This window comes from the organism of the source record quoted next, assembly GCF_019968985.1.
Source record: "MAG: Porospora cf. gigantea B chromosome Unknown PgB_NODE_596_length_14270_cov_271.67, whole genome shotgun sequence".
NCBI lineage: Eukaryota > Apicomplexa > Conoidasida > Eugregarinorida > Porosporidae > Porospora > Porospora cf. gigantea B.
In genome coordinates this window covers 1-14,270 of record NW_027179137.1, presented here as the reverse complement: position 1 = coordinate 14,270, position 14,270 = coordinate 1, and the positions used below count along the sequence as shown (strand labels likewise).

The following is a 14,270-nucleotide window of genomic DNA, read 5'->3' as shown; positions in this document are numbered from 1 at the left end:
TAACGTTGATGAGGACCTGAACAATTTGCTTCAGCAAATGACTCCTCTGAACGTATCTGACGATTACGAGAGCTTCTTAGAAGCTAAAACCACCACATCGACTCCCAATCCACTGGAGCATCCCCCAGAGTCGCGGAAGGACAGGGACAAAGCCAAGGCGAAGGTTGAGAAGGCTGCCGAGAACAAGAACGTGCTCAGTGCCACCTCTGGCGACGCAGAGGAGGTGGCAGTGGATGAAATGCCGCCAGAAACGGCGGCACTTCCAGTGGTTGAGCAGACAGTCGCAGAGATAAATATGAAGGGGATTAAGAAAGGTGAGAAGGGCGCCTGATCCGTCGCAAATCTTTTCTATTCCTTACTTGTACCAGCAATAAAGTTTATCTTTTCCATTCCGATGGTTCTGTTCACACTGATATTGGCCTACTGCGACTGGATCACCCTCACGTTCGCAGTCAACAAGTGTGCCAGTCTGGATCTCTTCGAGCAGGAAGCTGACCAGTTTCCCGCTCTGTTGCCTGGCGAAGAGCTAGCGGAGTCGGCAGAGCTGGACAGCGAAGTGTAGGGTTTGAGACGTGCGTGTCACTGTATGTGTGATGAGCTAAAACGGCTAATATGGACGCAGTACCTTTCGACATCGAGCTGGACCACTCGTTGAGGCCCGACTGTGTCTCCTCAATGTTCTCATTCGCCATCTCGCAAATCCATAGGTTGATTCAAGCGTATATTGAGCCCATTGAGCCTCAGCAGATACGCCTGGATCGGCTCTATCGGGGTCGTGTCGAGCTGCTGCACGTCCAGTTGAAGCAGGCGTTACTGGACGCCGTCGTGCTCCCTTTTTCACTGGGTTTCAAGTGAGATCAGTTCAACAATAACAACCCATCCACATTTCTTCAGCTACATCGGCAAGTTGAACGTGCAGCTCTCCCTTCTCGGCAGCCGGATTTCAGTCGGCGCTTCGCGGATACTGTTCACGTTGCACGTCACCGACGTGAATGAATGGTCAGTGGATCGTCTTCGTCAAGCGCGATCCGAGGGCAAGCAGGCTCGCCTCCGAGCCGCTGAGCAGGCGGCTCTGTTCACTGCCATCGAGGAGGGACTGCTCCTCCGGTTAATCGTTAAACTGGCGTCCACCGTAGAGGTAGACGTGGAAGACATCCATATTCGGATTGAAGACGGGCTGTCACAGAAGGCAGCTTTGGGCCTCAAGATCCGGTCACTGCGGGTGGAGGCTTGCGAGGCTAAGAACCTAAAGGTGAGCGATACGGACGAGAAGAAACTCATTCTCAAACGTGTAAATGTGGAAGGACTAGCCTTGTATGTGGACGATCTCAAGACAATAGACTTGGATTCGTCATTTAACGAGTGGATCAGCTATCACTCACGGCACACGGTGTCTGGCCTACGAGGGAATAAGTCTGTATCGGAGCTGTTGGTGGCGTCTGCTGCCACACCGTTACCTAACGACAACCGCGTTCAACGCGAGAACGACGAGCACCCCGAGCCTCCCAAGGGGTTTTCGTGGATTACCAAGATGTTCGGTTGGGGGAAGCCGAAGCCGCAGGAATCGACAACCATGAATCCTGAAGACGACAGCTCCTCGGCTCCCCTGGCCGATGCTGTGAACGCCGTGAACAGCCTGAACAACCTGCAAACTTCCCACTTTCAAGAAGGAGCTGCTGGTCGCGACCACTGCCTCTCCTGGGCCTGTGATGCACGTTTCGAGTGGCGAGAAGCGTTGAAGCACCTCTGTGAGGAGCGGATCCAGGACCCCAGTGACGGCGTCTGGAAGACTGTTGAAATGCTAACGGCGGAGATTGGCGAGTCCGAAATGGACTTGCTGTACGACGGCATCCTTCGACGAGTGGTACCCTCCCCTCAGTCACAGCTTCTGCTCCCGCTGCCTAGTTTACGTGTCCGACCAGAGAACCTGTCTGCGTTCGTGGCGCTGCTCGACAAACTGAACGCTGGTTACCACCAGTATGTGATGAGGGACTTCTCTGTCTTTTGCGACATGGCGCTAAGTCTGGCGCCCTGTGTGGTCCATCCCACCTCTGACAGCGACGAGCCCGAGGCTCCCATTGCTAAATGGAAGTCGATACGCTTCTCGAAACGTGCTCCGGAGACCACCCACCCTATGGTTCGCCTAGAGGTGACAATTCCTACCGTTAATCTGGTGCTCGCGCACAATCAAATCGCTGCACTGATGAGAACGATGGGGGTTTTGTCTGACTTCGGAGTTCTTCTGACTGCCGTAGGGCACGAAGCCACGCCACCGAAGGCGCCACTCGAGGGCGAATCCCTTTTCTATACGCGGTACTGGCCCATCAAGCTGCTGTATACAGGCGGTCCCACGCCTCTTCTTGATGAGCATGACCTCTTGCCCCTCCCCGAGGATTCCTACATGGCGCCACCTACGGTGAACATGTCCCTGAGACAACCCTCAATGACCAAGGGCCAGTCCGTTCTGGCGATTATACAGTGGCTGTCGTGGTTCGAGCGAGAACGTGCAGAGTCCACTGTAAATGAGTTGAGACAAGTGGCTCTGAAGGAGATGAAACGACTTCCACTTGACTCCGTGGATACCTCATGCAAGAACCCCCGCAGCTCCAAATGCTGCCGCGTCCTGTTCCCCTCCAAAGACGTGCCTCTGACACCCGACGACTCCACATCAACTCTAATGATGCTTCTCAGACATTTCGGGTTGGATGACCTGACAATTAAGGGCCTCTATACCCAAAAAGACTTCACAGAACTCGTGGAACTGGGTCTAAACATGCTTGATGTCACCGCCACTATTGCCCTTCGGTCCGATTCCCCAGAGACGACTCACGACCTCGTCGTCAGTCTGCAGGGCTTGTCTATGGGCCTCGTAGTATCTGAGGCAGCCGCGACGGACATAAAGATTCAACTGGGGCCTTTGTCAGTGTACTCGTTTACGGGGTTCTGGCCTCCCAGCAGTTGTCTACTGGAACCTTTTTCCGGTCGTCAGGGGTCACGCTTCCAGTTTCTGGACAAGCAACATCGACCGCAGGCAGTTGAGCTGTTTCCCTCTGACGCTCGGACTACGCACTGTCCAAAACCAACGGCGGTTGTAGTGAAGGCGCCCGCAGTGACTCCACTCGTTCTTCTAACCACTAACAGGCGTCATTACAACCGTATAGGATGCGCTTCCCCCAAGGGACGTCGCGCGAATCTGTTCCGAAAGATGCTCAACATATTGGGCCACTCGGACGTCCAGCAAGAACAACTCCACCAGGCCGTGGAGAAGTTTCGAGCTGCGATTCCCGCAGCGGTTTTGCGGGTTCAGATGGAAGGCTCCCCTGTTTGGAACCAACCCGATATGCGGCTCGACTGCACCATTGAGGGGTCAGTGAATGTTATTTTACCGCTGGAGGTCGTTTTCCGAGTTATTAGGGACTGTGCAGGACTGGTCGAAGCCGCCACGGAGGGTTGTAGCGCCGCCCGCTTGAAGCAGCTTGCAGTGAGTGCCACGTCTTATCGCCATACAGAACCATTTGAACCTGGAAACACCCTCACCTCAGCCGACATCGCATTTCTCCATGGATATGAATGTTACGCTCAATAAGGAGACTGTGGTTTGTATTCCTAGTCCGGCCGTCCTGCGACCCGATCCCGTGTACTGGACTGATTCTGTCCGTCTGCCAGTGAATCCACTGCAGCGTCCTGGCTGGAAGGTCTCGATTCCGTTCGTGTGTGTCGCCTCAGTTACGTCTCCCAGAATCGAGATGATCACTTCTGCCGAAGAGCTGAGCTCTATGGACCCAGCGGCCCTTACTGACTCACTCACTATCTCGTAGGTTTCTCATTAATGGTTCCATCCATCATTATTCTTTTCTGGATTTGGTTTCATCTCGTTTTCAGTGTTGGATGTATCACTCTGGAGTACACGGAGTCGGTGTGCGAGCAGCTTCGCTTGCAACTTGTATCCTTCGGCGGCGTTTCTGCGGTCTCCGCAGCTTTCCTGATGTTTTCATGTGGCAAATCCGGGGAGTTCGCAACCATCTATCGGAATACTGTGAAGGCGGTAGCTCGACAACTTCGTTCAGTTTGTTTAGCTGATGTCGTTCGGGCTGTGGAGGACCCTCAAACTGGAGTTCCTGAAATCTTTCGCCTTTCGATGGACAGCCCACAGGAGGTGCAGGTCTCGCCGATAATCAACGCTATTCGCGTGAAGCCTGTGGTGCTCGAGACCTCTCGTATCCCCGGTGTGCTGCCCGGTGTCCCAGCTCTCCACGTGGATGTCGACGTGGAGCTCGTCGACATCTCCATCACGGATGTGGACCTTCTTCTCTTGGCACATTTGGCAAGCGAAGCTGGTCAGCTGAGCGGCGGCCTGAGTACCCTGTATGACGCTCTCACGCACCTCAACAACGCTTTCACCGAAGTAGCCGCGGTGCGGAAAGCTTCCGCCCTGTTCACCAGACTTCGGAAGGAGCGCGACTCGGCATCAAGGCGCAGCGAGGCCTCGGAGTCGCCAGTGGGGCGCCTGGTGCATGGCAGCCACGACGTCAGGCTAACGGAGCAGGCTCCTGGCGTGTTAGTCGTCCATCGAGGAGACGGAGGCTTCGACGAGTACCTCTGGGAGTGTGACGTCGCTTCTTTGAGCTCCCTGTCTAACAGCGCCCGCGACACCCCTCTCTGCTGTGGTGCGGAGGTTGAGTCGGAGCACAGGTTCTTGGATCTTACAGCCTGGCCTCGTCGTGAGGATATATGCAAGGTGACACACTCCCCGACAGAGGACTTCAGCAGCGTGGCTCTACACTGTACTGTGCGATCGGTGCGACTGAATTTGCTGCGTACTCCCTGCGTTGACAAGTCCTTCGCCTCGTTTTTGCAACATACGCAAACTCGATGGCCCTTCCTATCCATGCAAATCAACGAGGTTGCCTGTTCCTACTCCGTAATGAGCACTGGATCCTCGCATCTCTCGGTGGCGTTGTGGCATCTTGAGGTTAGCGACCAATCTGGCCTATCCCCGATCTGGTTCAGCTCTCTCTACTCCAGTCGACACAGCTCGGTGTTCCCTCACGAGTTGAGCTGGTGGGCCAATGAAAGTCGCAGCTTTTTTGACTTCGGCGAGATCTCAGATTGGTCCTCTACGGACTGTCCGGTATCTCACTGGGCCTTCGGTGGGGAGACGGCGGGCCGCCAGGCCTGGCCACACCTCCTCATCAACCTGCATGGAAACCTTACGAGATGCTCGCCGATTCGAGCTGCGGCCTCCGTTTCCACCATCCGCGTTGGGATGCCCTTGGAACTCCTGGATGAGCTGTGTGATTGGGGAGTTCTGAGAATACTGAGGGGTCTACCCGTCTTTGCAGCCCAGCCGGCTCCCCCAGCGGTGTCGATGCAGGAGTTCGCCTACGAACGACAGGCTGCCATGCTGTTCCTGTCGCCAGGGGAAGCGATGACTCTGCTGTTTCCGCCTCCAGAGCGCGAGGAGAGCGAGTCCGTGAACATCAGGCTGATTCTCCACGGAATTGAAATCTGCGTCCCCACGGAACCACTTATCACCCACACCTTTCGCAAGCAGAGCCCACAACGAGTGCGCTTCGGTGACGACTCCAATGTGGAGCCAGCCTCTCCCAGCGTCCCGTCCTTGAAGGCGCTGGTCTTGCGGTTCAAAGAAAGCCGCGTCAACTTCCCCCGCACCCTCATCATCGCCTTCGGCCTGCGATTCGACGCCTCGCTGCTTCCTATCAGCCGCTGTCAGCCCAAACGCGACGACTCGCTCCCTTCCACGCCGCCTACGTGGCACAGCCTCTCGAGTGAGCACTCCGAATCGGTTCCGCGCGACGTTTCGAAGGAGCGCGGCGTCGACCCTCGGTACCGCTTCCTCCTTGACGAGGGTGGAAGCTATCAGTATGTGGAGCAGTGCTTGCTGAAGCCTGCTGCACTCGTCTCGGTTCTGGCGAACAAGAATTTCGACGTAAGCATATTACTCATCTCCCTCGTTTCCTTGTGACCCTCTCACTCTTCGCAGATTAGTGTTGAAGTCCCTTCTTTGAGCGTCTTTTTGGCCACCTCCAACACCAATTCTCAGCTCCGCACCGTGTCTTTCTCCTCCTCCTCACACCATGGGTCGTCCACCAGAAATGTGGGTGGCTTAGTCTTTCCTTCAGTCTTACATGTCGCAGAATATACTACACCCCGTGGAGATCATTTGTCACGTCTCTGGTCAGACGCCCTCCACGCGTGCCATTTACGAGCGCTACTACGGTATCTCCAAAACGGAAGCGGACCTGATCCACCGTCGTATGTGCCTGCATGCGCCCTCAGGTTCGGAGACAGTCGGCATCGCCGTGTCAGTGGCTCCTGTGAGAGTGGTGTGCAACCAGATAGCCTTGACGGCGCTTTTTTTCCTCGCAACTGCCGGCGGAGAAGTCGGTGCGAGGTTGCTGCAGATGCAGCAGACCCTGTGTCTGCCTACGACCGGGTCTCCAGCCCTGACCCTCGACTGCACCACCCCTTCCCCTGCCGAGCCTAGAGGTCCTCCACCCAACATGACTCCCTATGAGCTGTGGCTGTATTCAGAAGGAATGGCGCCGGATGTGGGGCCTGGTGAGGCAATCAGCAACTTGCTGTGCTCTTTTTGTGAAAGTGAGTTGTCTCTCGCTCCCTTCTCGTCTCATATGTTCCAGTCGTGATGAGGTTTTCCATGGACGGACTGACATTCAGGGTCTGCGATGGCAAAAAATTTGGGAGTGATTCGGGCTCGACCCGCATCGACGTTGTCATGGATAGCGCCTCGATTGTAATGAAGGTGGATGGTTGTAGGGGCTTCATCCGCCCAGCAATTGATCCATGGTGGCTGCAGTTGAATAACATGGCTGACCTTCTGAGTGCCTCTTTAATGGACGATCTCGACATTGGGGACCTGGATTTGGAGCGTGACCTCGACCGCGACTACAGACCATATCGGCCAGCGAAGCAGATGAAGGGTATCCTCTCTAAACTCAAAAACGTGATCAAGAGCAGGCGGAAGAAAGACGCAGTCCCCTCGTCTCAGACCATAATCGACATGCCTTTCTCCAAGTCGTTACGTATGACATTGGAAGCCTCGCCGTGGATACTCTTGGACGGGCAGCTGCAGCTGTACGTTAGCTACGACTCCCCTACAATGTCGGACTGCCTGTTGGAACCGTTGACATGTCGCTTGCTGGCGTATCGTCGCACCTTCGACCACCCGCTCCGCGCTGGGTCCGAGGTATCTTGGATCAACGCAAACGTGAGTCTGGCGCTGGTGGATGCCCTGCTGAGCATCTTGAAGGGGTTTGTGGGTCAGACCTTCTTCGACCGGTGTGCCGATCTCCGAAGCGAGACCATTCGACGGATTATCGACCGTGGTTCTGTGGGCCTCGCCAGTCGTCTTGCTGACGGCAGCTCACTCGCAGTCCCCGCCACCTTCATTCCCGTTCATCACAACAGCAGGATCTTCATGATGCGACCCAGCGACAGATTCGACTTCCACAGAGCGGTTGTCGCAGCCGAAGATATGGTGCGGTCTTGGGTTGGGTCGAGCAACTACGCTCAGCTGGGACGTGGCCAGATGCTATCCATGGACCACCGATTGAACTACCCTTGCGACGAGCGAGATGACTGCCATCCTGCAGCTGTCAGTGCACATCGCCTCATACACGACGGTAAGGGGAAAGACGAAAAGGAGTACGAGAGAAAGCTGAGAGACGTAACATCTCTTCTGTGCAAGGGTAACTTCGTGAACCTGCTAGGCCAGCCTGTGCTGGTGTGCACTAATCCTGACTCGTCTCCAATACAATGGCATCACGTGGATTCTGGCGAGAGGTTGGCCCTACCACCTTACAATGACAACGAATCCGACTTCGTCATTCGTGTGCAACTCGCTGACCGTACCTACGACATCATTGTAAGGATATTTCTTTCTTTCAATCATTCTACGTCCACTGATTTCTTCTATCATTCTCGCACAGGCTTCCGCTCACCTTCAGCCGTTTCTTCATCACCTAACCCATGTGGATCGTTCAAAAGATGTCCAGGAATGCGTCACGTTGCGTCTTGGTTCGGAGTCAGACGTTTCGTGCAGCCACTGGGAAATCGTAGGATGTCTGATTTTGATTTTCTCATCTTTCCACAGCAGTCGGAGTCGGAATCCGAGACGCCAACATCTGCTCTGATTCCCCTCATCTTCAGAGGTTCATTCCGAACCTTCTCAGAAACTGACTTGTCGTTGCTACGGAACGCTCATGATGCCATTGTCGGAGCAAGCTCCAACAATGTAGAGAGCCTAGTAAAGCGATGGCACTGCTGTCCAGGAATCGAATGTCTTCTCGACACCATAGACAACCTGAAGCTGGACGGAAGCTGTGTCGTGGACGTCAGCCTCTCGACTGCGGTGACTCTGCGTAACTTCAGCCGCCTTCCGATCGCGATGATGCCCACTCTGCAACCTGTAGAAGACATGGACGTGCCTCAGCTCCTACGGTGCCTGCCTGCGCCTGCGCCCCCCGAAACCGGTCCAGCCCGCAGTTTCGCCTTCGACCCACAGTCATCTAAGATATCCAGTCGCCGCCGTCGCCTTTCCAGGCGAAACTGGGAGCAGCTGCGTCGACCGGTGATCGAGTCCTCCGAGATGCTCTCTACGGATGACCACGTGAAGGCGGTGCTCCGCTCAATTGACAACACTTACATCCAGCGCCTCGAGGAGGGAGAGACTGCGTTAGACGTTCTTAGGGATGTCATCGCAATGCAGCGCAGTCGCCTTACTGTGCATGACGTCGCAGTCACAGTCAACGGCATCAACGGTGGCGTGGTAGGCCTCCCTCTGAATTGGATGGCACCGTCCCTTTGGTCGCTATCAATTCTGCTGCTGGACGAATCATGTGACCAGGAAGAGAGACTTATTTCAGAACTATCTGATGTCACGCTTCTTGATGTGAGTGACCGCTTGCGGCCTGCGGTACACAACGAATGGCTGCAACGCTTCCCTCACCTGTATTGGGCCGCTGCCGAGATCGGCGCCAAGCAACTCTCTGTTTGTGAAGCAACCGTATCGAAGATGACTCCACTGCAGTAAGCCCCTGATTTCATGCGTTGGTTCATTCTTCCCAGCATCCCTGTGCGGTCTGCGCGAGACATTCTGCTTCTGAACAACACTCCCGCGTCTCAGATACACAACCGTCTCTCATTAAGTCGCGCCGAATCTGTAGCGTTGGGCCGTTCATCTGACGTGGTGCATCTGTCCAGTTCAGTGTGCGTGAACGTGCCGTTCAGCGGGCGTACGATTGGATCCGGAGCCTTCGTGGAGATTGGCATCCTTCCTTGTGTTAAGGTCTGTAACAGACTGCCACGCACTATCCACGTCAAGCGCAAAGCGAGTGGGCTGGGCATGCAACCCACCAGTCGCTTGCAAACCATGAAAACCACCCACCAGCGGCATCGAGCGGACGAGTCGGAAATATGTGCTATCGTTGCCTCCGGCAAAGAGAAAATTGTGCCCGTAATGCCAGCCGAGTTAATGTTGTCCTATGAGGGTCTTTCTTCCACGGATGTAGTTCTTCAACGAAAGAACGTCTCGCCTGACGAACCTATGGTCTACAGCGTCTCGCTTTTCCCGCCTGTCCGAACGCGCCTGCAGTCTGTGGGAGAAACTGAGTCGAGCCAGGCCGAACGCAAGCAAGAGGCGATGGTGGTGAACGTGGAGGTGGCCGCAGACAACCGGGGAGAGGATACCAAGTCGTTCTTTAGACGGCTACCAGGGCCCGCGCTCTTTCGTAGAGTCACCGTGTTTGCCGGGTACTGGATGGTGAATCGTTTGTCATACCCTGTCAACCTCTGCTGGTCGGGGGGGAAGCGCATCTGCCCGCCTCACGAGCGCCTACTGGTTTCCACTGACATCGTAGAATCGGAAAAGGTGTCGATATCACTGTCACGCGAGAACTGTGACCGCCCCCCCTACAGCGAACGCTATGCCAAGCAGGCTCAGGACTTCGGCCTAATCCACAGCGCCGAGGCTACCTCCAACACTTTCCGTCTCTGTGCCTGCAACACGTCTGTCAGCGAGCCCCTGAAGATCGACAAATCCGGCATCACACCGCGGCTGTCTTACCTGGCGAATATAAGCCGCGCGCCGCAGCCGTACATGCGAACCCTGGCGCTGGAAATCGTTCCCGCCTGCTTCATACACAATCGCAAGACCACACCTATGTTCATTCGGGAAGATCCAATGAGTCGCTTACTGGACTCTTACAAGCCTATGGGTGTTTTTCCTGTACCTCCCGGCGGCTCACTCGAATTCCACCCGCAGCTGACTACTCATCGCTTGCAAATCTCCGGTGTGGTGGAGGTTGATCGCTACTTTTCCGCGGTAATGCAGCCGCATGTAACAGCGAGAACCCTGTACGTCAATAAGGACACACAGAAAGATGAGCCGCTGTGGTCGCAGTCGTTTAGCGTCTCCAAGCCCAATGTCTTCCAGATTCGCCATCCCGCAATTCCAGTGCAGAAGTACCACATCGGAGATTACTCTCAAACCAGGGTAGAAATCTCCAAGAACAGAGGTAAGCCTCAGTCTAAATATTATCTCTCATTCTTCTCCAGAGATGCGGGTAATCACGTTGTCCGACCCTCCCCATGCTGAGTACCGAGTGCTCAACCTCTCGTCTTACAATCTTGGCATTGGCCAAATGGAGGTCGACGGCCCGTTCGAGGTGCTTCTCCCCGCCAAAATGGATCCCGACCTGAGACGCTGGCTCGAGACTCGAGATCTGAGCTCGGCTTTGGCGCCAGGCACGGCAGTTCGCGACGCCGTGGACTCTTGTGCCCTCAATTACAACTTCTACGCACCCAATGAGAAGAAGAAGCGTATTTTTGAATTCTGGTCCGCCTGTCCTCCGCCGCCATCTGAGGACGCAGGCAAGTGTCGCCTCCCTAAGGACCGGGAGGGTGTTGTCCTACCCGACTGCAGAGTTCACTGGCGCTCGCTGATGTATTGGAAAGGCCTTCGGTCCCACGCCTCTCGATTCAACGTGGACTTGCACTTTCGGGAACAAAAAAGGGCCAAACTTCAAGGCGCGCCTCCCACCGATCGGCTTCTAGTGCTGCCTAGGGTCGGCGGCACTTCGATAAACGTGGCCGTCAGACTCTTCACTGGAGCGGGCTCTCGGTGGTTGGTCTTGCAGGACTTCAGATGCGACGTGATGGTAGCTTCGGGTCTGTCTACCAGAGTGGAAACTCTCCTCTCAGAGGCCGAGACCAGCGCAGATGCCGTTCGGGAGCTGCTGGAGTTGATTAGGACGAACTCAGGTGCGCGTAGCGAGCTGCGACGACTGCTGGCTCTGAACAATTCCATGCACGACACCCTCCTGGTGCATCTACTTGACGAGGGGCCCACTCTGGGGGACACCTTTTCAGACAGCGGTTCGGAGGACGACTCCAAGAACATGGACGACTCTAGGGAGATTTCGTTGATCGGGGAGAAGCTGGAGTTCAAGTCCCACGTCAACAGACTTGTTACGGGCAACTCGTATTTCAACACGAAGATCAGGGGCGTTGGAGTGTCGCTGTCTGAGGGGATGAACCAGACAGAGCTTGTCTATTTGAGTTTGGCGAAGATTGTGGTCGGCGTAAACTTCGCCCCACAAGAGGAACTCAGTCTCACATTGAGCCTGGGCTGGCTGCAAATCGACAACTCATCTCTGGTGGCCACGTTCCCAACTGTCCTGCGGCCCATACCCAACGCCGGCCGCATTGCCCAGAATTTGGAGGAGTACGAGCCCAACCTCCTGCCCAACCAGAACATCCCTTCAGGGTTCGCTACCTTCACAATGAACGTAAGCATTCGCCTCAGCTCGGTTCTGGACGCTTCTCTCATCGACCTCCCAACGCTCCAGGTGTCAGTTGCACCTCTCTCCGTCTCGGTGGACTACGACATCATCGCCAGGCTTCTGACTTTCGCGGATAATGTTATCTCCGAATCCGAGTTCCTTGGAGTGATCGGCACGAGCGGCAATTCCGTCGCCATCAGTGAGTCGGACTCCGACTCTGCTCACTGGCTCTCTCTGTTGGGCCCTGCGGTGTACCTTACAACGCAGTCTGATGCCGTCGAAAGCGTCGTGCTTTCGCTGGAATCTGTCGAGATCAGCGAGTTAATGGTGGTCCTGAACGTCATGACTGAGAAGAATTGGTCCCCGAATAGCAAGAAGCCAGGTCGCACCGTCTCCTTCGGAAAGGTACCCATGGAGCGGCCGGAGGTAGATGGCATCCAGTCTGAGCTGATTAAGACGGTCCTCAACAGCATCAGTCTGAGCCCTAGCATCTCCGACGCGACCATTGTACTGGAGAAGCGTGTGGACAAGGACCTCTGTGGGTCGCCTGATCAGATTGGAATGGATATCGCTCTCCCCTACATTACCAACGCGGCCAAGCAGACCCACAAAGTCTTGGGGTCTCTCGATTTACTGGGCAATCCAAGCGCTGCGGTACGGCACGTCGAAAGGGGCACCATGGACGCTCTCATGTCGCTGAAAGTAGCGTTCGGCCTAGAAAAGAACCTTACGCCACAGCAGAGGGGACGGGGAAGATGCACAAACTGCGCCGTCGGATGTGGCGGGTGCCTTACGAAATTCTTGCTAGGAATCATGGCCGCCGCCATAGACGTGGTTTCAAGGTGCTGCGGATCCTGGGGCTCCAACTGCCTGAATCTGTCGCTATACAACGACCAGTACTCTTTAATGTCTCGCCTTCCTGGCGGCATTAATCCTCATGAATCAGGACGAACGTTAATGGAGGGGGTTTGGCGAGGTGGTGTGCTCTGCTCCAGTCTGATGGCCAACTCCATCCTCAACACCCTCAAAGGGCCAGCAGCCTGCGTTACGTGTGGACGGGAGGATGATGAAACGCCAGAGTGCATTGACACCACATCCTACCTGTGCAAGGGATGCGCCAGTGGCGTCCTGAACCTTTTCTTTGGCTTACCGGCCTCTGTGGCGCTGCTCTGTCATCATACAGCGTCGGGGCTGCTGTCGACAATTGTGAAACTTCCAACGCTGCTGCCGATGAGACCACCACGGCTGTACCTGACCTCCAATCGACATCAGCTGACGACTTACGAGTTCCTTTGGAGCTCTCTTGCGGACAACACTCATCAGTATCTGATGAAATCCCACTCCTACCGAGGATCCACAATGGAGAACGTCGGAGCGTCCTTGCCACTAGACCCTGAAGCCAACTCTTTATTGGTGTTCGGCTCCGAGAAAATTGGACTCGTTCGTAGAAAGAAAGGCCTCATATGGGCATGTCCTGTGGTCGAGGTTCGCACACTTGAACTGGTCGTGGAACAGTCAAGGCCACGGAAGCAGTGGTTCCTTCGGGTTGCAACTCACTTTGAGAGTGATAGCAACAAGAAGACAGTCTACTTGGTGCCAGTAGCGACAGCGTCACGTGCGAGCTCGCTGTGGTCATTCCTGGTGAAGCTCATTGCTTAGCGCAAGTTGATTTGTCGTTGAATTTTCCATTCAGATGTACGTGGGTGCGTCCGTGGCAGCACCCATGATTTCCGGGGTTGCGTTCGCCCTCCTTGTCGTCTGCAATCGGTGATTCTCCCTTGAATCGTGAAGCTAATTTAAAATGCTTTACTTTCTCACAATTACTCGTAATTGGCGCGAATCGCCACCGAATAATTCATGCCAGCAGTCTGAATTGCTTGACATCAACGTTTCAATGCGAGCCTCTCTACTGATATTCTGTACTCTGTGATTTGCAGCTCCAGCGCTTTCGCTGACGCCTTCGACGACCAAGCACGTCTGAGACCACATGTCCAAAAGCCAACAAGTCGCGCACCGAACCTGAGTTTTCTCCCTAATCTCAACATCAACTTTACTGTAGTCGACGTCGCGATGCTCCAGACTCTGTCATTGAAGAGGGGTCGCTCGGTTCCCTCTTCGATGACAAAGTAAAACATTTTCAATCCATTTTAAAGTTTAATCAATTATAAGCAGAATTTCAAGTTTATTTCTTGACAACGAATTAATTCTTGTGAGAGTTGAGAACGTCGAAAGCACTGTTCGAGAGCATGGGGCGTTCGTTGGCCTCTGCTTCTGCCGTGGCTAGTATGAGGGCTTAAAGGTTCATAGCAACAGCTTACTTGGAGCATTCCTTTATTCACGGTTATTTGAAACGTGAGTTTCAGTAAAGACTCGAACAGCCGCCGTTAGGCATGCTGAAAGTGTCAAGAAACTACGACTACGAGCGTTTTAACTGCAACAATTTTAGCA

At 54.7% G+C, this 14,270-nt stretch overlaps 2 protein-coding genes across 6 annotated transcripts; both read left to right on the top strand.

The window, feature by feature from the left end:
* Window positions 1–37: 37 nt before the first annotated feature.
* KVP17_002524 (uncharacterized protein) lies at window positions 38–562 on the top strand (the record flags this gene model as incomplete). The annotated part of the gene is made up of 2 exons (XM_068518862.1): window positions 38–314; window positions 369–562. 2 exons carry the CDS (start codon window positions 38–40, stop codon window positions 560–562), a joined length of 471 nt encoding a protein of 156 aa, XP_068372856.1.
* Window positions 563–612: 50 nt separating this feature from the next.
* Window positions 613–13,481, top strand: KVP17_002523 (uncharacterized protein; the record flags this gene model as incomplete). Of its 5 annotated transcripts, XM_068518858.1 has the most annotated exons (11): window positions 613–851; window positions 895–3,481; window positions 3,510–3,814; window positions 3,883–5,950; window positions 6,005–6,118; window positions 6,144–6,621; window positions 6,663–7,906; window positions 7,971–8,096; window positions 8,135–9,069; window positions 9,109–10,556; window positions 10,597–13,481. In XM_068518858.1, 11 exons carry the CDS (start codon window positions 613–615, stop codon window positions 13,479–13,481), a joined length of 12,429 nt encoding a protein of 4,142 aa, XP_068372852.1. The 5 variants fall into 5 exon arrangements, with proteins under 5 accessions (XP_068372852.1, XP_068372855.1, XP_068372853.1 ...); XM_068518861.1 differs by lacking the exons at window positions 3,883–5,950; window positions 6,005–6,118; window positions 6,144–6,621; ... (3 more) ...; window positions 9,109–10,556; window positions 10,597–13,481 and having other exon boundaries at window positions 895–3,586; XM_068518859.1 differs by lacking the exons at window positions 613–851; window positions 895–3,481; window positions 6,005–6,118; ... (4 more) ...; window positions 9,109–10,556; window positions 10,597–13,481 and having other exon boundaries at window positions 3,747–3,814; window positions 3,883–5,986.
* Window positions 13,482–14,270: the final 789 nt, after the last annotated feature.